Here is a 22,445-nt window from a genome sequence, read left to right on the forward strand (position 1 = left end):
GGCCGACTAGCCATCTTTTGATACATATGCAGCTAGAGTCAAGAGCTCCGGGGTACTGGTTAGTTTATAATGTTGTTTCACCTACAGGGTTGCAGATCACTATAGCTCCTTGGATACTTTCTCTAGCTCCTCCATTGGGGTCCCTATGATCCATCCAATAGCTGACTGTGAGCATTCACTTATGTGTTTGCTAGGCCCCGGCCTAGTCTCACAAGAGATAGCTATATCAGGGTCCTTTCAGCAAACTCTTGCTAGTGTATGCAAGAAAAAAATTAATTGAAAACTTGCTTACATTTTCAGAGGGTTAGTCAATTATCACCTTGGCGTGGAACAAGGAGGTATGGCAATGGGACAGTATTTGAGAGCTCTATGTCCTGATCTTCAGGCAGCAATAGAGAGAAAGAGATAATGTGCCTAGTATTGGTTTTTTGAACTCTCCAAGCCTAACTGTAGTGACATCTCCTCCACGAGGCCATATCTCCTAATCCTTCCTAGAAATCCACCCTGGAAGCAAAGTATCAAATAGATGAACCTATGTAGGTCATTCTCATTTTAACTACTATAGGTCTGTGTTCATATACATGTACATATATTCCTGTGAAGACCAGATCTCAATGTTGGTTGTATTTCTCAAACACTTTTCTACTTTATTCTTTGACATAGTTATTCACTGAAACTAGGGTGTAGAGATGCAGCTAGACTGGCTGGGCATTGAGCCCTAAGTATCCACCACTAGTATATCTGGGTGCATGCTCGTGTGCCCAGATATTCTATAGATTGAATGCTGGCCATGAAATTCAGGTTCTTATACTTACTTAAGACTTTACTGATTAAATCATTTGCCCAATCCAAACAAAATATATATTCTGTTACCACTTGCTAGAACATTTTGCTTCATGTGTTTCACACACGTTGATATTTTCTCCAAAAAGTATTTAGTATATCCCAGAAATAAGTAGGTCAGAATTTCATGTATATTTAATTATAAAAGTTTCTAATAGGAAAATACACTTTCAATATTATTGACCTAGTAGTATGATCTGGGATGGATTTTATGGCCAAATATGGTCTCTTTCAAGTTGTTAGATTGTTCAGACATTTTCAGTACTAGATTAGGAAATCATCTAAAAATAACAAACAAGAGACTGTCACCCTCTCTGGTCAAGGTCTTGGGTAGGCTAAAGTGTCCCCTGAAAACTGACTAAGGAAACATTACAGTATAAGTGGAGAAGATTGGACATCAACAACGACAGACAGGTAGATCAATGGAATAGAATTGAAGACCCAGAAATGAACCCACACACCTATGGTCACTTGATCTTTGACAAGGGAGCTAAAACCATCCAGTGGAAAAAAAGACAGCATTTTCAACAAATGGTGCTGGCACAACTGGCTGTTTTCATGTAGAAGAATGCAAATTGGTCCATTCTTATCTCCTTGTACAAAGCTCAAGTCTAAGTGGAGCAAAGAACTGCACATAAAACCAGAGACAGTGAAATTTATAGAGGAGAAAGTGGTGAAAAGCCTCGAAGATATGGGCACTGGGGAAAAATTCCTAAACAGAACAGCAATGGCTTATGCTGTAAGATCAAGAATTGACAAATTGGACCTCATGAAATTGCAAAGCTTTTGTAAGGCAAAAGACACTGTCAATAAGACAAAAAGGCCACCAACAGATTGGGAAAGGATTTTTACCAATCCTAAATAAAATATAAATATTATTTTAATTCATGCATTTGCTGTTTTTCTTACACAGCCACCCACTTTACAAGAGCAGTGGAGAAAACAGACTTCTGTGCTCACACTGAAACAAGTGAATGCAGGTGGGTGACATCCCATCAAGGTATACATAAAAGTTCCTGACAGTCTAGAACTCACTGTTTTTTGGGGAAAATCTGTTAGAGGAAATAAAACAGAATAGATACAAATTGACACTTAGTGGTCAATAGGCCATCAGCATTGACTTCTAGGTTTTCTTTTTTTGCTTGGAGTTTTCATTTATGGTAAATTACAATTAGTTTGAGAGTGTAAATAAACAGAGATTTTATGACTTATCTACTTAGCAAGATAAACCTACAACACCTACAAATGTAAGTTTCTAGTTACTGATCTGCAGTATACATATAAGCAATAGCTCAGTATGATACCCAAAATTTCATAAAAGCAAAGATCTGTATCTCTTAAAAATTATTGTATTCAGCAATATTTCATCTAAAATATGTGATTTTATTTATTTACTTATTCATTCATTTATTTACTTATTTATTTATTTTTTTGTAGAACACATAAACATTTCTTTGTACAGTAGAAGTACAACTATTTAGCAGGCATACATATAAATGAGAAGAAAATGTGATTAAAGAATGTAGGTGTTGATTGGGTGCCATGGAAACTAACAGCAGGGACAAGGCAGGGACAAGTACACAGATGTCTACTATACAAAGTAACAAAAGAAGTAGTATTGAAGTGGGAAAGAACACAATTTGATAGGACTGATTTCATATAATCTCCTTATGGGAGGAGTACTTTTAGTTATTAAAACAAATTTTATTGGCAAGTATTATTAGACTAGGACATAGAGTTAGAAATCTGCAACAAAAATCTATGATCAAGTATGATTATACTATTGTAGTCTACCAAGACATATCAATAAAAATGATAATTTTGTTAGGTTCTCTTTTTAATACAATTAAAGCAAGGCAGATTTAGCATCACTAAAATAGATTCTGAATATTAAAAAATCAGAAGTTATATTGTAATAGTCAGTTTTTCTCAAAGAAATTCTGAAAATAAAACATGTATGAAATAGACTTACACATCAGTACTTGACATATTTTTCATTAATTAGAATATATACAAAGGGCAGAAAACTATTAGGCAGCTGGGGGGGCGACTAATAGAAGAAGAGGTGAGTGCATGTTTTATAAATTAGGAAAGAGAAATAAGAGAGGATTAAGTGGGTGAGGGATGTCAGGCAGTTGGACTAGAAAGTAGTGGGTGGCAATCGTAACAATAAAGACCATAGAAGAGGTCATATGAAAAATCTATTATTGAAGAGGCTTTCTCAAATATATATAAACATAAATATGAAGAGTTCAAATGGAGTTACCCCTAAAAAAGAGAGACAATGCCCTTCTTGAAAATTAGTGGCTATCAATAATAACCCAATTATGGAAATAGAATATCTATTTATGAGCTGTTCATGTGGAGAACATATAGACTCCATATATGACAGACTACTTACATTACTCTTGAAATGACTTCCAGAGCATAGTGGGAAAATTGTTATTAATTAGGTCACATACATGATATAGAGAGGAAGGGAAAATCAAGAAGGCACTGAACTGAAATCCTCATCCCTACTGTCTACCTTTTTCACACTGCTGAATAGGGATGTGCACACTGTCAAATGAGAAAAGAAATCAATTCTGCCAAACAGTCATCCCTGTGGTTGTGCCAGGCCAGACTAGAATGATATGTCCACTGGTGCAATGACAGCAAGAACATCACAGGGGTAAACAACTACTTTCTAGTTTGATTTAATACTCACTCCCCAAGATGGAACCTGTATCCAGGACTTTGTCAAGTATAAGAATATATGGCTAGACAGGTGATAGACTCCAGGAAGAACTTGTGACTATTAATCTACCAAATAGATATAGTTTAAAATTAACCCCTAATCACTATCCTCATGCTTATAGATTAGTGTACCTCTTAATCCTCACCTCATATGCTTCCTTAAGCAGTAGATGGAGATTAACACAGAGACCCACAAATGTTCAAGGTATAAGAGGCTCTGGAGTACTTAGCCCTAAATAGGATAACTATATGACATACAAGCCTCTCAAGGTTCAGGGATAAAAATGTAAGAGTGAGCATCAAGGTTGTAAGAGCCAGATGACCCCAGAAAAACAACCTGTCTTCTTGATACAACAGGACACACATAAACTCACAGCAATTGAGACACTATGCACAAAGCTGCAAGGGACAAAGTCAGTTAATTTCAGCATGGTGGGAAAGATGCTCTTGATGATGTACCTTTAGCTGAGAATATATCACCATCTGGGCCTGTTAGAAAGGGAAGATTAATTTTCTTTAAGGATACAGCCTGTAAGAGGCTAAGCATTCTCCCATAAATGATCCTGCACCCATCTAAATTTGGCAGCTGTAATCGAATGCACTGAGCTTAACATGATAGAGAGAAGATATATGATTGATAGATAATAGATTGATAGATGATAGTTAGATTGATGAAATAAAGAAAGAATAAGAAAGAAAGAGAATAAAGAGAATAAGAAAGAAAGAAAGAAAGAAAGAAAGAAAGAAAGAAAGAAAGAAAGAAAGAAAGAAAGAAAGAAAGAAAGAAAGAGAGAGAGAGAGAGAGGGAGAGAGAGAGAGAGAGGGAGGGAGGGAGGGAGGGAGGGAGGGAGGGAGGGAGGGAGGGAGGGAGGGAGGAAGGAAGGAAGGAAGGAAGGAAGGAAGGAAGGAAGGAAGGAAGGAAGGAAGGAAGGAAAGAAGGAAGGAAGAAAGGAAGAAAGGAGAAAGACTAACAGATAGAACATACAGAAAGTACATAAAACTGGGAATGTATACTGGCTGAGGAAAATGGAGGAACAAGGCTGGAGTGAATTGATAGCAGACATAATCAAAACACACTATATGTGTTACAAATCTATCAAAACATTAAAATCAAATATATTTTTGTAATTTTATAAACCAAATTTAAATAATTTTATATAAGAAGTTCACAAAGTAACCATACCTAAACAAAATGAATCAAAGCACATTATTAAGTAAAATTAATATCTGGAGTTCAATATTATGGTTAATATTGAAATAATTATCATTTAAAATAATATTTACAAAACCAACTATCAAGATAAAATTTAATCTAAAATAGAATCATATTTTTAAGAATTTACCACAGATAAAAATGGCAGCCAGTTGAGCCCCATTCAGCATTGTGATACAGTGATTTAAATAGACATTTGCATTAATTATGCATCACTGCTCATTTTTCTCAGGCTTTCAAAGTGAAACAAAACCTTTCCTTAACAATAATCTGTTTAAATATTTTATGTCCTTTAAACTTCTATTTCCTTCTATTTCCCATAATTCACCATAGTTTTCACACTTAATCTTCAATATAAATAATTAAAATGAGATGTGTTATTTCAACCGAGCTGTCATTTTTCCATCTACCTAACTGGGCCTTAAAATTTAAATCTGTAGCAAGAGGGAATATCTGAGAAATGTTATCATTATGATAAACATTTGATGAATCTTAATTTGTTATTTCATAGGTCTCTAGTGGTAGAGATAGTGATCAAAGATACATGTTGTCTTCAAACACACACAAAAGATTTTATATGTATATGTATCTGTATCTGTATATGTATATATATTCACACACACACACACACACACACACACATATACATGGAAAGAGGATGAGAGTAGGTAGATAAGGAAATAGATTGAAGCACCATACATAAACATAAGGTAGTGACTCACTAAGTAGGAGAACTCCCTAATCCTTTGGAGTAATTTTAATTTTAAATATTGTTTTGCAAGCATCATTTAGCATCACCACTTTATGGCTGAGCAGATAAAGTTACTAACTCATCTATTGCCCCTTCTTTCCAAAATATGTGCTATGCATTGAATTGACTTGTAACACTCACTAGATTTCAAGATGTTTGGTAAAAATTGAAATTCTCATGATGATGTCTGAAGATATTCTGAGGTGTCACAAATATTAAAGTTAGATCATTAGTATTCCATTGGCAACTTGTCTTTTTTTTCAAGTTCTGAATTTATCTACACAAATTAATAAAGAGATGCATGAAAGTCCATTTCCAAAAGGACTGTGATATAACAGTGATATAATTTTAACCTCCCCCCAAAAAGCTAAAAACTATGTATAGATTCTTTTCAGCAGCATTTTAATAAAGACACTTTCTAGTAAGTACCAAGAAAATAATTAAATCAGAGATGTTAATGTACACCAATTACCTAAAGTACACACAACTTTTTCCTGAGAATTCGGTAAAACAAAGTTCTTCCCAAATGAGAGGAACATCTCCTCCACACAGAATGGCTGCCAAGGATGTCAGTCCATAGATTCCTTATTAACACTCACTTCAATGGACAAGCTACTCAGTGACATCCCTATAACTGAGTGCTCAAAACTAGACACTGGTATTAGTGAAAGTGGGTGCTATTACTAATTATTCCTAGATATCATTTGGAAACTCACATTGTTTCTACTACACACAGGGCTTCTCCATTTTCATGGTTGAAAAATATATTAAAATTTATCGTGGTGAATGGAAATCTATTACCTTTCCATTTTAAGTGGTGTGACCATCAGAGTATGTTTCTAACCGTTGATGTATGGCTCTAGGATAACAGGGATTTTAGAAATGAAAACTGTGATAAGAGTTCATACAAAATGACTCATTCAGTGGTCCCCGTATTTCCTAAGCTTGTTTAATGACAACTGAATCCATTGTGATTCTAGAAGGCTTATACGCATAAATGTAAAAATGTCTTCTTATAATTTAATTTCTGAATCTGTAAAAATATATTAGGTCTTCTATATAACACATTCTTTTAGTTAAAAACAATCTGTTTTCTCAGGTCTTCTTTTAAAATGAAATCCCAAATCTTTTACTTTGTATATACGACACTGATCAAATGCTAGTGTGTGTGTGTGTGTGTGTGTGTGTGTGTGTACATACCACATTTGTAGTATATATATATACTACAAATTAGTATATATATACAGTATATATTTAGTATATATATATATACTAAATATACTAATTATGCATAGCATATATAAATATATAGCTATATTTAAACTTCTATTCATTTTCTTCAATTAAAAACTTATTCAGGCACTTGAAATTTGTGTTTTCTTGTGTTCAATAAGATTTCTTTTAAATACACTGTAATGATAAAAGTTTCTAAGTTATTAAGTAGTACAAAATACTTAGTTTAACAGGCTTAAAAACTTTGTAAAGTTAATTAGTAGACATACTGCATTAGGAATGCATAGGTTATATAAAATGTTAAGAAAATTAAATGATTGCAAGCTAGAAACAAATAGTAGTAACAATTCCTTTTGTTTATTTCCTGCTCTTTTTCTTTAGGCAAGGTCTTACTCAAAGCTCAAACTGACCTCAGACTCACAATGTAATCCAGACTGCCTTTATAATTCAGACTTTGTTGCTGAATTATATGTGTATGCCACCAAACCCAGCTATGGAGAAGGCAGATCTGAAAAATCTTTTTCATTAATGGGAACAGATTTCCTTCCTCTTCAACATAACATTCATAAATTAGAAAGCTTTCATTGTTTGATACATTTCCTTGACATAATTTAGTTTATGTGCATAGTCTAGTGCCTATGTCACTAACCAACTTAATGAATAATTCATATGTATCTATGTGGTCTAAGACAGATCTTTTACAACATGTAGGTTAGAGCCAAGCAGTTAACAAAACAATGGCTATCACCTCTTCAGAGTTGATGATTGAATAATTACTATGCTGCTGATAAAAGTATGCAGTGGGTCTATTTATTACCTACGTCTCTATCTTTGTTAAAAGAAAAAAAAAAAAACAACATTTTCTCTTCCCTTGGCAAAATCTAAGCCAACACTTCTGATGTGTCTTTTCCTTTCCAGTTCATATATATTGTCCTGGATTCTTTTCCATGAAAGACTTGTGTAGCTCATTTAATACAGATATGTATTAAAATACTTCCTAAATAATTTGTGTGAATATATAAATGGAAAGTAACTCCCAGGGAACACAATTTTTTAGGTAATATCTCTTAAGTAATCTGACCCTAAGGTAACTAAGAATTTATGTGCTAAGAGGAAGATGACTGTTGTATGTCATGTTTTTGTATGCTTTGGTTTTTTTTTTTTTTTCCTTTTGTTTTCGAGAGTGACTACCATAACTTCAACTTAGTGCATTGAGGGAAATATAGTTAACTGTTTCCATTATTCAATTCAGAAAAGATGAGATATTCCAAATCTTTCAAAGTCAACTTTTTTTGAATTTTCCTAAGATGTTATGTAACTAGGTCATTCTAGATTTGAACTTATATTTTATTTTAAAGAGCAAAAATGATTATAACATAAGGATCCTGCCTGGCAAAATGATTTACCAGAACAACTAATATTGGAGACTTAGTCTGAAAGTATTAGAAATAAGAAGTCTGGGGGTACTGGTTAGTTCATATTGTTGTTCCTCCTATAGGGTTGCAGACCCCTTCAGCTCCTTGAGTACTTTCTCTAGCTCCTCCATTGGGGGCCCTGTGTTCCAGACAATAGATGACTGTGAGCATCCACTTCTGTATTTGCCAGGCACTGTGGCCAGGAAATGAGAGTGGGTGGGCAGGGGAGCATGTGGGGGGGGGGCAGGTATAGGGGATTTTCAGAGAAGAAACTAGGAAAGGGGATAGCATTTGAAATGTAAATGAAGAAAATACATAATTAAAAAAAAAAAAAAAGAAGCCTGTATTCTAACCTGCCCGAACACCAGTAGCTTCAGGTAAATGACTGTTGCCTAGTGTCAGAGTGATGCATTCAATTCTACTAAGAACTAGAATTAAAAGTTTAAAAGTAATTAATTATTATATAATTCCTAAGCTGCTCAATTTTAGTTATGACAGAACTAAATAATAAAATGAGGACACTTGGAAAACACTGACAAGATGAAACTGTTATGATAAAACCTCACTGCATGTGCTCAAGTCACATTTGATTCATTTTTAATCCTCTTACATTAAATAAAATTGTCAGCCATTTCCTGACCCCAAAAAAGACAAAGAAAAAATATGCATCTTATAAAGTGATTTGGATCATTTGCCCAAACTCAAAAATTAATAAATTTCTTTTTTGACTGGTTCAACAAGACTGGGTTCAACAGGATAATTAACCATGACTTTTTCTAATCTCTTTGGGGGTAAAACTTACTTATTGGAAATTTCAAACTGCTTTATTCACTAGAATTGCAGAAAATTAAAATTACGTTAGAGCAATGTATGTGTTAAGGACAAAAGTCCTTTAAACACACATGTATTTTGTTTTCTGAACTTTGGAAGTAGTTGTTGTACTGTGAATCAATTCATAATAGAACTTAGTGCTGGTCACTTTAAAAATGCTTGGAGACTATTTAGATTTGATAGTGATAAAATTATTCTGTGGTGCTAATTATCTGAAGAGGTTGTTATATTGCTTATTTTCAAATACAAGTTTCTGTGATTTCCAGTAAGTATGATTTATATCATTTGTTGAATAGTATTACAGATCATGAGTGAATTCTGGGTATTTAGAATTAATATAATGAGACACAATACAATTACTTTAATATATTTAAAAGTATAACTGTTATACATGATACTTTTATGAAAGAAGTTATAAACATAATCTTGTGTTGAACCATCTAATCCTGGTCTTGGGTTATGCCTACTTTTCTGAAAGATGACTGACTTCACTGAAAAATGAGTGTGATGTTTAGGAAATTAAATATTAAATTAAAGAATATTTTTCAATGTCTAAACTATGTGAGAATTGGGCCATATAATTAAAAAAACACATAATGTCCAAAGAAAGAATGGAGTTTAAAATAGTTATTTTTTAACACATTAATTATTTTAAAATCATGTTTTGCCAACAATTGAATATACATAAATATTTAAGGGAAATATTTAGTAACATATATGATTTTATTGCCAAAATATATAAAGATTTATGAATCCATAAAGTGATAAAATACCCAATAGCAATTGAATCAAGATTATTAGTTTTAAAATATTTAGGAAAGCTTTCTTCCCAGGAAAAAAATCCAAATGTCAACAATAAAGATAACTGGAGAAATTGTTGACTCATTGGGATCAATGCAAACAAACCCAATGAGATGGTGGTAAAGAAAGACATATAAGCAAAATCCAGGATGGAGAAATATTGAGTGTTGATTTAATGATTCTAGAGTATAAGAACTAGCTGCAAGAAAGAAAAGAAATCACTAAATCCAGAAGAGAGGGTGGAAAGATAGGAAGATCCAGGTGATCATGTAGTTTACTCTGACATTCTTTTCCTAGTCAGAAATCCCTAACCTGTGCCAATAAGTTCAAGTACACTCCATACTTTCTCCTCTATAAAATTCAGGATTTCAAAAAACTCATTAGGAAAACTAACTAGTGCTAAGTAAGCATCATAAGATGCATAGATCTATGTCTTCTATACACAACAGGCTGCATGGATAGACATCTGAATTCAGTATGATTGTGACTGCCCACACAAGACCGGCACAGACTATATCTCAACATAGAAAGGGGAGTTGCCGATTATGTAGTCATATCTCTAGTCAAAGAGCTATTGACAATCACTGTCTTATAAAAGAGGGGTAGATAGTTTTCTATAGGAATGTAAGCCCTTGTAAGTTAACCAGGCTTCACTGAAAAGTAAATATTCATGAATATATGGGTAACAAAAATTGGACTGGCAATGTGTAAAAAAACAAAAAAGAGGACACAAATATGAGTGAATAGAAAAAGGATATTGGCAGGGCAGTGGTGACACACGCCTTTAATCCTTGCACTTAGGAGGCAGAGACAGGCACATTTCTGAATTTGAGGCCAGCCTGGTCTACAGAGTGAGTTCAAGGACAGCCAAGGCTATGTACAGAGAGACTCTGTCTCAAAAACAAAAACAACAACAAAAAAAAAACAAGCAAACAAACAAAACAAAAAACAAAAAACAAAAAAAAACAAAAAAAAAAGAAAAAGGGGATTGTTTTACAAGGAATTTAGGAGTAATGTAAATATGATAAAGCACATTGCAGAAAATATTAAAGAACTAGAAAAATTCATTTAAAAAGCCATAATTCAAATATAGCTAAGCAACAAAAGAACTGAAAACTAAAGCTAACCCACTGCCACACATAACTAAAAATTCAAAACTTTTGATGGAACATTCAGCAACATGAAAAGCTACCTCTCATACATATTTCAAAATTTTGTTTCTTTTGTTTGTGTGTTTGTTTGTTTTCAAGACAGAGCTTCTCTGTGTAGCCCCGGCTGTCCTGGAACTCACTCTGTAGACCAGGCTGGCCTTGAACTCAGAAATCTGCCTGCCTCTGCCTCCCAAGTACCAGGATTAAAGGTGTGTGCCACCACCACCCGGCCAAATTTTGTTTCTTAAGGTACTACAAAGATTAATAAGCATGTGCTATCAAACTAGAACACAATGAAATGATTAATCATTTTTTCATCATCAAGTCAGACACAATCTGTGTTGGATCAGATTTGCTGTTGTGGAAAACTATTTAATGAAAAAAATCAAAATTCACCAAAATTATTCTCCCCTCCCCGAAATGTTACAGTCTTTACTGAGAAGTTCATGTTATGACAATTAACAAAAATATTACTAGACTAACAAAAATTTTCATACTTTACATTTTCCTGAAAATGTTAAAACAGTAGTTATAAAAACACATTTTCACCACTTTTCACAGAAAATAAGTTGTATAAATACCTATCATTTATTGTTATTAAAAATAACTTATACAGATCTTCAAATTCAACAGTGACCTGCTGATACTATTCAAGTATGCCTTTGGTAAGGTGACTCTCTCTCTCTCTCTCTCTGTCTCTCTCTCTCTCTCTTCCCCTCTCTCTCCCCCCCCTCTCAAGTGCTAACTTTCAAAGAGAACCCCAAGATCTTTTCTAAATATGGATTTTTTTCTTGCCTGTAATAGAAATCATATTACTCCAATATTGCTGAAGAAGATATGCTGTTTACATAAAAACATTAGAGGTGCATTCCTAGACCCTCCCTATTTATTTTTGTTCAAGGAAAGATCACAAACTGTCAGCTGAGAAAAGGAGAACCCAGAGGTAATATCCAGATAGCTGGCCCTAGTCACCATGACTGTTGACATACAGCTGAAAGCCACCTCCCCAAAGAAAGGAAATCAATGTTAATCGAAAAGCAACTGTTTCAAAGATGTGGTTTTATGATTATACTTGTTTTTCACGTTCCTAAAAGTTATGCTTGTGACCAACAGGAAGGAAAAGAACATGTGCATTTACAAGGCGTGTTCTGTGAAGAGTGATTTCTACTTACATCCCTTCATTTAAAAGGATTTGCTAGGGCCATCAGATTGGCTCTAGTGGAAACAGCCCAATTACTAGTAAAAACTGCCTCAGGCCTTAAGGGCCTATGGGCTTTAAAATCCATGATGTTAGACAGAGTATTGGCATCTTTAAGAAGACAGACAGAAAGCACACTAAACACTTGCTAGAAACTATTCTTAACACTGCTCCAAAGTGTTATTGCCCTCATTAAACTCCAGGTACAGATAGAAATTAGTTCTCATGCTTTCAAAGTAGCCAAACTGAGTGAAGGCCAATAGAACAAGGACATAAAATAAACAGCAGAGTAAACAGATAAAAGCAGTTTGCATGTGTAGCTTTTCACAGAATCAGAGCTATTCAAACATTAAGCAAATCAGGACTCAGAAACATAGAAATCAACAAACGTAAAAGTAGCTTTGTTTTATATATTTAAGAGACTTGTATTAAGCTGCTTTGTATCTTTAAAATTTTTGAATTAGTTATAGTGAGGAGGATTGCATTAAGTGAAGTATCCAGTCCTGCATGGCAAAAGAGGTGTGTAACACAGTTCTTCCTCCTGGAGCAGAGCCAGCAGGATATGAGCCTCCAAGAGTGTTGATGGTTGCTAGGCAAAAGACTTGATAATTTACTTTATGGTCCTTCCTCTGGAGTATTATTCCTGCCAAAGTTAATGACTTCAAGATAATTAGAAACAGCATGAGTCCAGTCTGGAAGGCAAGGGTGTGTCTAATGTCTTCAGCAAAAATGGTGAACACTGTCACTTTCAGGACAGCCCATAAGGCTGTGGGAAAAAGCTTTGAAAACATGACTTCAAAAAACTATAATTTCTCAACTACGCAAAATATAAGGATGCAATATGAATTACATGAATTATTAAGGTGTATGAATTAGGCTTCATACACCTAAAAGAACACAGGTAGCTGCACTATGAGCCAGCTTGTCAGAAAGATACTAAGGAACTAGCATATGTATCAGAAGAGGCAGGCCCTAGTCGGCCATCATTGGGAAGGGAGGGCCCTTGGTCTTGCAAACTTTATATGCCTCAGTACAGGGGAAAGCCAGGGCCAAGAAGTGGGAGTGGGTGGCAGAGGGTGTGGGGGAATTTTGGGATAGCATTTGAAATGTAAATGAAGAAAATACCTAATTTAAAAAAAGAGAAAGAGATTTGGGAAATAATGATTGCAGGCCAAGATCCCACCCAGCTAAATTTATTGTTTGTGCTTACAAAAACAGGCAGATTCTTCAGTTCAGGGTCAGCCTGGGGTAGAGCTAGCTTTGGCCCATGCAGGGCCAGAATGGGGATCTCAGAGTAGATCCTGCTACCTTATTGTCTGTGCTTACAAAGGCAGGCATATCTCTGAATTCACCACTATGTTAAACAATGTGATGGTTGTCTTTTCTAAGAATCAAGGAGCTAAAGTCACAAAGAGAACCTGGAATGGAGGATTGAATTGATATGTAAATGAAGGCTTTGGCTTGCAAGAGAGAGCCATCCAGACAGAACCGCCTGGAGAGTGATTACAGCTCCTCTAGAATTTTCAGAAAACCTAAAAGCTATCCTAGAGAGCTGTTACACTGGCTTTAGACTTTTTTTGTTTGTTTGTTTGTTTTTGTTTTTTGGTTTTTTTTTTTGTTTGTTTGTTTTTTGGGTGTTTTGTTTGTTTGGGTGTTTGTTTTACTTTGGTCAGAAAATGCATGAGCTATCCAGGAGCTTGTAGAATTTTTTCTTGCAAGAGAGCGTAGAAAGCCATCTTGAAGAGACTGCAGAGCCAAGAGCTATCTCGAGCAGATGACAGAGCTGTCAGATTGTACCCATGATTGACATCCAGTTCACAAACACCCTGTCCTCAGGATCCCTGACCAAACTGAGGCTGGCCCTTGTTCAGTGTAGTTCTATTATACTCTTATATTATGTAAAAATTATGAAGACAGGCCACATACGAAGCAGTTGGACATTCTTTCCAGGCATCTGTGGGTATTTAACCTGTTTGTGGATATGAGAGGATGGACAAAGGTAGTGATGTGATTTCTAGGTGTAAGTGGGACATGTATGGATAGGTAAGTCAACAGAAAGCAAAACCGAGGGGCTCCCATCAAAACGCATTTCTTATCTGTTAGTTCTTTAAACTATCCAACAAATCTTTTTAAGCTCTACAAAGCTGTAGGGAAATTTGTAATTATTAGGAACATAAATCTGAAAGGACTTTACCCAGAGAGATAAGTAAATAAAGCTAACATGACACTGTAAATGCTAAAGGTGGATTGCCCATGGTCTCTGTATTGACTTCATTTTCATTGCTATGACACAATACCCTGATCAGAAAACAGCTTAGGGTACAAAGGTGGCTTAGTCTTCCAGGTTACAGAACCTCATAGAAGGAAGTCACAGTGGTAGGACCTCAAAGCAGCTAGTCACGCTTCATTCATGCTCAAGAGTGGAGAGAAATACATGTATTGGCCTGCCTGCCTGTCTGCTTGCTTGCTTGACTTCTCCTCACAATACAATCCCAGTGACTTAGATATTGCACTTCTCAGTGGGCTGGGTCTATATCAATTAAAGCATACATATCTGACAGTGGATGATATAATTTTAGGCATGCATGTATTTCCATTTTTGAAATTCACTTATTGCTATAGGACACACAGAGTCAAACATTCATCATTCAAGAAAATAATGATTACTTTTGTGATTCTGACTTTCAAATTGTAGAATTCACCATAATCTATAGCATAATTAAGTAATGGCAAAAAATTTTATCATGAAAATGACTCATTGCTAGCTTCTTGACTATTTTAACTACCTGATTGAGGGTGATCTGTAGCCTCCCATATTGTGTTTTTGTTTGGAGTAATCCAGATCTAGCTTCTGACCTACTTAAATTCTCCTTTTCCTATTTAGATGTTATAATATCTTTAGTTTCTATCTTTGGAAACAGATTGCCCTTTTCCCTAAGTTCAATGTCCCTTTTAAAATTCTTGGGTGATAACAGTTCATTCTGTCCATCTCCCTTTTTACACGTGCTAGGGTACAAGCCTGGGTAGTAAGAACAAGAACATCCCAGGTGCTCATGAATGTGGTGGAAAATGGGCTCTGTCCAGGTTACACAATCAGCTCTGCTCTTTAGTGTCAACTTCTTAGTTCACATAGAAACTACAACATATAAACTCTGAAACTGACCATTTCTATGCTGTTTGTAAAACAGTTGTTCTTCTTTTACATTTTTCAATTAAAAATTATAAAAATATCTAATACTGAGGTTTTAAAATCAATATCCCACAAATAAGACATTTATTATTAAAGCAGTTTGATATGGGACAAATTAAAATAACTTTAAAAATGAGTCCAAAACTTGTCTCTCAACTGTCATCCCCTGGACCAGGACAGAGATAAGCTTTATTCACAGTTGATCTAAGTTAAAGTGGTTAAAAGCTTCCCACCTGCAACTGCCATCTCTGTTTCCTTCCCTAAACTTTCATTACTAAACTCATAACACAAGAGCAGCGTTCATGATGTCAAGAGTAACAAGTTTCTTCTTTTGTAATAAAACATTGGTTATCATGTTCCATCCATGAATACTAACAGCATGTGTGTGTGTGTGTGTGTGTGTGTGTGTATGTGTGTGTGTTTGTGTGTGTGTATACAGGCCAAATGAACATTTACCTATATTCTGTTTTTTCAGTCCTTTGAAATTCTCTAAAATTTATTTACTGTCCCACATCTCCTATAAAAAATGGTATGGAGGTTTTCAAATCATATGGACTTATTGCAGGTTCACAGTCCTGTGAGGTTTCAACCCTTTTGCATATTAATGTGTTTATATGCCCTCTTTTCTTGTCAGTTCATTTCATTCAACCATCAGAGACTGAAGAAGAAAAGCCTCTTAGACTGCCCTAGCATTATTTGACACCCATGATGGTCACTGAGCATTAATTCAGATCACATTTTTCCAACAATCCCCAATCACTCACATTGTTAATGCAAGCCTCACATAATTCCTCATAATACATTTCCTTCCTCCATTAGTTCCTTATTTATATTGTATTTTAAAAATTTCTATAAGAAATGATTTCCATTCAAGAAATTACCAACAAAGTAATATGTAAAGGTTATATAAATGTCACCTCTTTCCTGCAGATTTTGCATTTTCTGTTGAACTCTGTGAACATCTGGACAGAATTTCTACTATAAAAGGAAGTACTTCTAGTCACAAAGTACTGTTCTTGAAATAGCACTTTGACTTGACACAGGGCAAAAAAAAGTGTGAAAAGGTCTTTCTAATCACACATTCACACACATACAATGCCTCAATTTTTCTTTCTCATATAAAATTCTGGATTATAAGTAGGTTCTTACTGACTTTTCTATTCTTCATACTTGTTTATTATAAAATCAGTTACTGACATTATATATAGGTTCATAAATCAGTGCATACCATTTAGTATGCAAACTGCCCTTTTAAGCTATATAACAGATTACTATGTGAGAAAGAATATGAAGGTGTAAGTTGTTGTTGTTCCTATGGGTAGCATAAGAAGGTCACTGAATGCTTTGAAGCCATATCTAAAACATCAAAGAAAAGTCATTCAATAGTTTTGTTAATATATACAAAATCCTCTTATGTTTATTTTGATATTCCATTCTACATTTTGACACCATGAAGGCAATAATTATACTTCTCTTGCAACATTTATGTATTTAATTAGATATTTGTTTGTTTGTTTATTTATAAAGCTGGATATACTTAAAGCCCTGATGTTCATGCTTCGATTTTCTGTTATTTCCTTCTCATTTTAATATATTAATATTCTGTCTTTTGGGGAAATAAGTAATATTGCTATTGGAGAAAGAAATAAATCAAAAGGAAATTATAAAAGTAACTCTCACAAAATTTTATCATCATCATCATGAAATTGAATTATTATAAAACTCCTTATTTCTAAAGTATTTTCAAATAAGTAATATTTAAATGTTTGTAGATTTTAAAGAATGCAAAAAATGTTTCATTGATTCTTTACTTAAACTTATTAAGAGCTTACTAAATCATTCCTGTTTAAATACAAGTTAAAAGTTTCCTTGTATGTATTAAAATAAATTTGAATATCTGCATGTACATCTTTCTTTAATTGGGTATTTAAAAAGTTAGGAGAGTTTTTAAAATGCCTGTTTAAGATTCTTACTTTAGGTGAAAATTATTTTAGCCTAAACCATTCTCACATAAATTTTCCATGATATTCTGATAATGAATAACATTTTACTTTAGCTCTTAGGATAGTAAGAACAATGAAACAGATATTCAACATGTTTAAAATTTTACTTCCCCTTTTAGAAGATGGCAAATTTCTGCACTGCATACCTGGGGATATGATATAGAAGAAATCTTTGAATTCATCCATCCACACTTCTGCCAGTCTTCTGTTGTTCTTGTTAATGACATGGCCAGTGCCACCAGGGAATGTGTATGGAGTTGCCTTTCGAAAAACATGACCGACATGAGAGCAAGTCACAATCTCCAAAGAACCTCCACATTGCCAGATCTGGGGAGAAGAATAATCTCATATAAGAACCAAGATGAATTATACAATGAGAATTCTTGTCATGACCAAAGTTTAGGCAGAACATAGAGATGTGACATATTTCAACAAAATATTCTGTAGATGCAGATTTTGTGCTAGGATAGTGACATTTTATTAAGGAAGATCATGTCCTTAAATATTTGCAGCTAAGATCTAACTCTTTTCATGTTATTTTACTAGGTAACCCAAGTTTCAGTGCCCAGTATTTATCTAGTTATTATTTAGTAGATAATTTAGTATCTAACTTCTGCTATGAGTGAATCTCATTGTGAAGTGATAAAGACAAGCAATGTCAAAATTCAAATTTGATTTGCAAAAAAATCTGTCACAATACTCGTCCATTTGTGATTGTAAATGCTTACCCAGCCCCAGCTATCAAATTTTTCCTAAACCATATACACACTGATGTTACTATTCTCACTAATGTTTTAGGATACTTTTCCTTCTGCCAAACATGAATATATCTTTCAAAATTAGTTTTCCGAGGTCATTTTTCGAGGTCTTTTCTTTGGAGAGACTGAGTAGTGTTTTAATTAATTAAATCATAAGCATTGTTTTAGCAATGAGTAGAGTGTGCTATATTGTGGCCATTTATTTATTCAAGAAAAATACTGTTAAAGATTCTTTGAAAGGGGGAAATGTTAGAAAACATACGTTGTATTTCTTGATATTTTCAGATGTGTGTAGTTGAAGGCAAGTGTTATATAAAGTTTTCACAAAGTTTTACTTCAAAAATTTCATTGTATAGCCAAAGCTGTATTATTATTTTATGTGTATGAATCAATGTATACACTGGCTCCCATGGCAATAAGTTTTGGGTCTGTATATTCAAGTAATTTTGGATTGAAAATATTGGGAAATGCTATCTTTATTAAACATGCACAGGGTTTTTGTTGTTGAAAATAGAAAATTTGGCAAGTAAGATGGCTCATGGAATAAGGACTCTCTTTGTAGCCTGATAGCGTAGTTAAATTCCCAGAACCTGAATGTTGGAAAGACATACATGATTCTAGAAGGTTGTTCTCTAACCTATATATGTGTACCATAAATACACACACACACACACACACACACTCACACACTAATATAACAAAGAACAAAAATATAGAGTACAAACTATTGCATAGCAACATTTGCAGTGCATTAAAGTGTACACTCTTCAGATGTTTTCAAGTTCAAAAGAGGTATGAAATGCTCATATTTAAATATTGTGAGTTTGACATAATGGGCTTGAATAGTCAGAGTTCTTGGCTCACGGTGTATGGTAGTTTGAATAAAAATGCCTTCACATGCTCATAGAGACTTGATATTATTGGAAGGTGTGTAGATACCGCCTTATTGGAGGAAGGGAGGACAGGTGTTATACTGGGGGAAAGAGTAGGATTTGAGGTCTCAGATGATCAAGCCAGAAAAGTGTCTGACTATCTCTTCCTGCTGTCTATGGAACCAGACATAGAACTGTAGAGCTCAGAGCTACCTCTCTAGGACCATGCGTCCCTGCATGCCTCTATGCTTCCTACTAACCATTTGAACTCCATGTTTTCCTTTGTAATAGTTGCTGTGATTATGGTACCTCTTCAGAGCAATAGAAACCCTAAGATACTGTGACAGGAATTGGAACTAATTGCCCCATCCCCATACATATTAAAGACTACCAGATTACGTGCACGTGAACACACACACACACACACACACACACACACACACACACAAACACATGAGAGAGAGAGAGAGAAAGAGAGAGAGAGAGAGAAATAGAATTATTACTACTGCTCTATACAAACATTACATATATATGCTTATTGCTCATAAACTAGTAGCTATTATTATAGGAGTTATATAGTTATAGTAGTCATGTACACTGTACACTCAGGAATTTGGTTTTAGACATAAAATATAATTTTTATGCCTTGGGAGGTTTTTTTTTTTTTTTTTTTTTTTTTTCTTTTGGTTTTTCGAGACAGGGTTTATCTGTATAGCCTTGGCTGTCCTTGAACTCACTTTGTAGACCAGGCTGACCTCGAACTCAGAAATCTGCCTGCCTCTGCCTCCCGAGTGCTGGGATTAGAGGCGTGTGCCTCCACGCCTAGCTTTTTTTTAAACCTATCATTTACATGTATAATATTTATATATATATATATATATATATATATATATATATGATTAATACTTTTTTAAAGAACAATTTTTAGCAACTACCATGAAAGTAATGCTGTTTGAAAATGAGCTGGTATTGGGCTTAAGGATATTTACATTTCACCACAAGGAGAATGGGAATGATGACAAACTGTACCCAGCTCAATGGATTGCATATTTGTTTTGTAGTATGTTCTTTTTGTCTTCTATCTTCCCAGGGCTAAACTAGTAGAAGAGATGAGAAAGCCAACACTTTAACAGATATCCGAATGGTGGCATTCTTTATCCCTCTCAAAGGCCAACCATCTTTTCCTAAAGAACTGTGTAGTCTCATAATTCCTTTACCCTTTGTACTGGTTGGTTCCATGTGTCAACTTGACACATGCTACAATCTTCAGAGAAGAAGGAATCTCTGTTGAGACTATGCATCCATGAGATCCATCTATTCAGGCATTTTTTTCAATTACTGAGCAATGTGGGATGTACTAGGTCATTGTGGGTGGTACAATGGCTTAGTAGTGCTGGGTTTTATATGAAAGTAGGCTGAGTCAGCCAGTAAGCAACACTTCTCCATGACCTCTGCATCAACTCCTGCATCCATGACTTTGTCCTGTTTCTGTCCTGAATTTCTTCAATAACGAACAGCAACATGGAAGAGTAAGTTGAATAAACCCTTTCCTCCCAAACTTGCTTTTTGGTCATGGTGTTTATTGCAGAAATAGTAACCCTAACCTACAATCCATCTCTTTTTCTTTTTCTTTTTGAAAGATTTATTTCTTATTATATGTAAGTGGACTCTAGCTTTATTCGGTCACACCAGAAGAAGACATCAGATGGATGGTTGTGAGCTACCATGTGGTTGCTGGGAATTGAACTTAGGACCTTCAGAAGAGTAGTCAGTGCTCTTAACTGCTGAGCTATCTCTCCAGCCCCAAATCCATCTTTCAACTGTAGACATCATTACATTCTTCTGTCCTTTAAATGGAGGTAGTTTATCTCCTTTCCTATATTGTAAATCACCCCTTAGAGATTGTGTAGGCATACCACTTATATCTGTTGAAGTTAAGGTCTGGATCCTCCTCCCCAAAATAGGACACAGACTCAAAATATATTTATCTTGGCCATATTGCTAAGTTCTACTATGATTAGATTATAACTAAAGATAACCAATTTTATTTTAGCCTACTGTTGTCCCACATGTTTGTTACCTGTGGTCAGGTACCACGTGTCTGTCTCATAAAGCTTTCCAAACATATCCAAATTCACAACTGGCATATTTCATTTGCACCTTTTAAAATAATATCAACTATATTTTATAGGTACATGAAACATCTCTCTCTTTTTTTCATTTGGTTTTCCACCAGTGAATGGTGCTTATTTCTGTATCTTCTGTAAAATATGTATGGTTGAAGTCAGAAATATTTACCTAGATGAATTTATCTAGCAGATTCCATTCTTGGAATCTCCTTTTCTGTGTGTTACTTCTCAGCCTTCTCCTCTTTCTAAACTACCATGGTACAATCCACAGAGCATGTGAATGAAGCTCAAGAAAAAGGAAGACCAAAGTATGGATGCTTTAGTCCTTCTTAGAAGGGGGAACAAAATACTCACAGAAGAAAATACAAGGGCAACATGTGGAGCAGGGACTGAAGGAAAGGCCATCTAGAGACTGCCCCACCTGGGAATCCATCACATAAACAGTCACCAAACCCAGACACTATTGCAGATGACAAGAAGTTCATGCTGACAGGAACCTGATATATCTGTCTCCTGAGAGGCTTTTCCATAGCCTGACAAATACAGAGGCAGATGCTCACCGCCAACCATTGAACTGAGCACGGGGACCTCAATGGAGGAGTTAGGACAAGGACTGAGTTTTCAACTCCATAGGAATAACAACAGTATCAACCAACCAGACCCCCCAGAGCTCCCAGGGACTAAATCACCAACCAAAGAGTGCACATGGAGGGATGCATGGTTCCAGCTGTATATGTGGCAGAGGATGGTCTTCTCTGACATCAATGGGAGGAGGGACCATTGGTCCTGTGAAGGTTTGATCCCCCAGTGTAGGAGAATGTTTGGTCAGAGAGGTGAGAATGGGGGTGTGAGTAGGGGAGCATACTCATAGAAGCAGAGGGAGGGAGGATAGGATAGGGGATGTATATGGAGGAGGAGAACCAGGAAGGGGTATAATATTTGAAATGTAAATAAATAAAATATCCAATAGAAAAATAAAGTATAAAAAATGTGATCTCTGTTTCTCTTTGTAAGTTTGTAGTTGATCGCATTTGTGTATTAATATATATAAGATTCCAATGCTAATACCTCAGACAAGACTTTTCTAATAGAACATGGTTTAGTACAACCAAATATTTACTGAAAATATTTTTGTTTGTTTCAAACAAATACGCATGTCCATAGTTGAATATTTGAGTCAATCCTCCTTTATCAGCCTGGTCTCATTTTGTTTCAGAAATTTATAAACTGTCAGTAAATGTTACTAATCTCTCAGATGGGTAGTCAAAATAAATAAGAAATGAAGTAAAATCAAGGCTATTTTCATTGTTGGTTTCTTTTT

The 22,445-nt window shown here is 34.9% G+C and overlaps 1 protein-coding gene across 5 annotated transcripts in view; it reads right to left on the reverse strand.

The window, feature by feature from the left end:
- Galnt13 (polypeptide N-acetylgalactosaminyltransferase 13) overlaps positions 1–22,445 on the reverse strand; it is a 692,094-nt gene that overhangs the window by 191,408 nt on the left and 478,241 nt on the right. For all 5 annotated transcript variants that reach the window (XM_021153165.3, XM_085834908.1, XM_085834905.1 and 2 more), the window contains one exon: positions 17,512–17,692. In XM_021153165.3, the coding sequence (XP_021008824.1) occupies positions 17,512–17,692 (181 nt within the window). The remainder of the gene's footprint in view (positions 1–17,511; positions 17,693–22,445) is intronic.

This window comes from Mus caroli, unplaced genomic scaffold (genome assembly GCF_978045245.1).
Source record: "Mus caroli unplaced genomic scaffold, Mus_caroli_1 scaffold_2, whole genome shotgun sequence".
Lineage (NCBI taxonomy): Eukaryota > Metazoa > Chordata > Mammalia > Rodentia > Muridae > Mus > Mus caroli.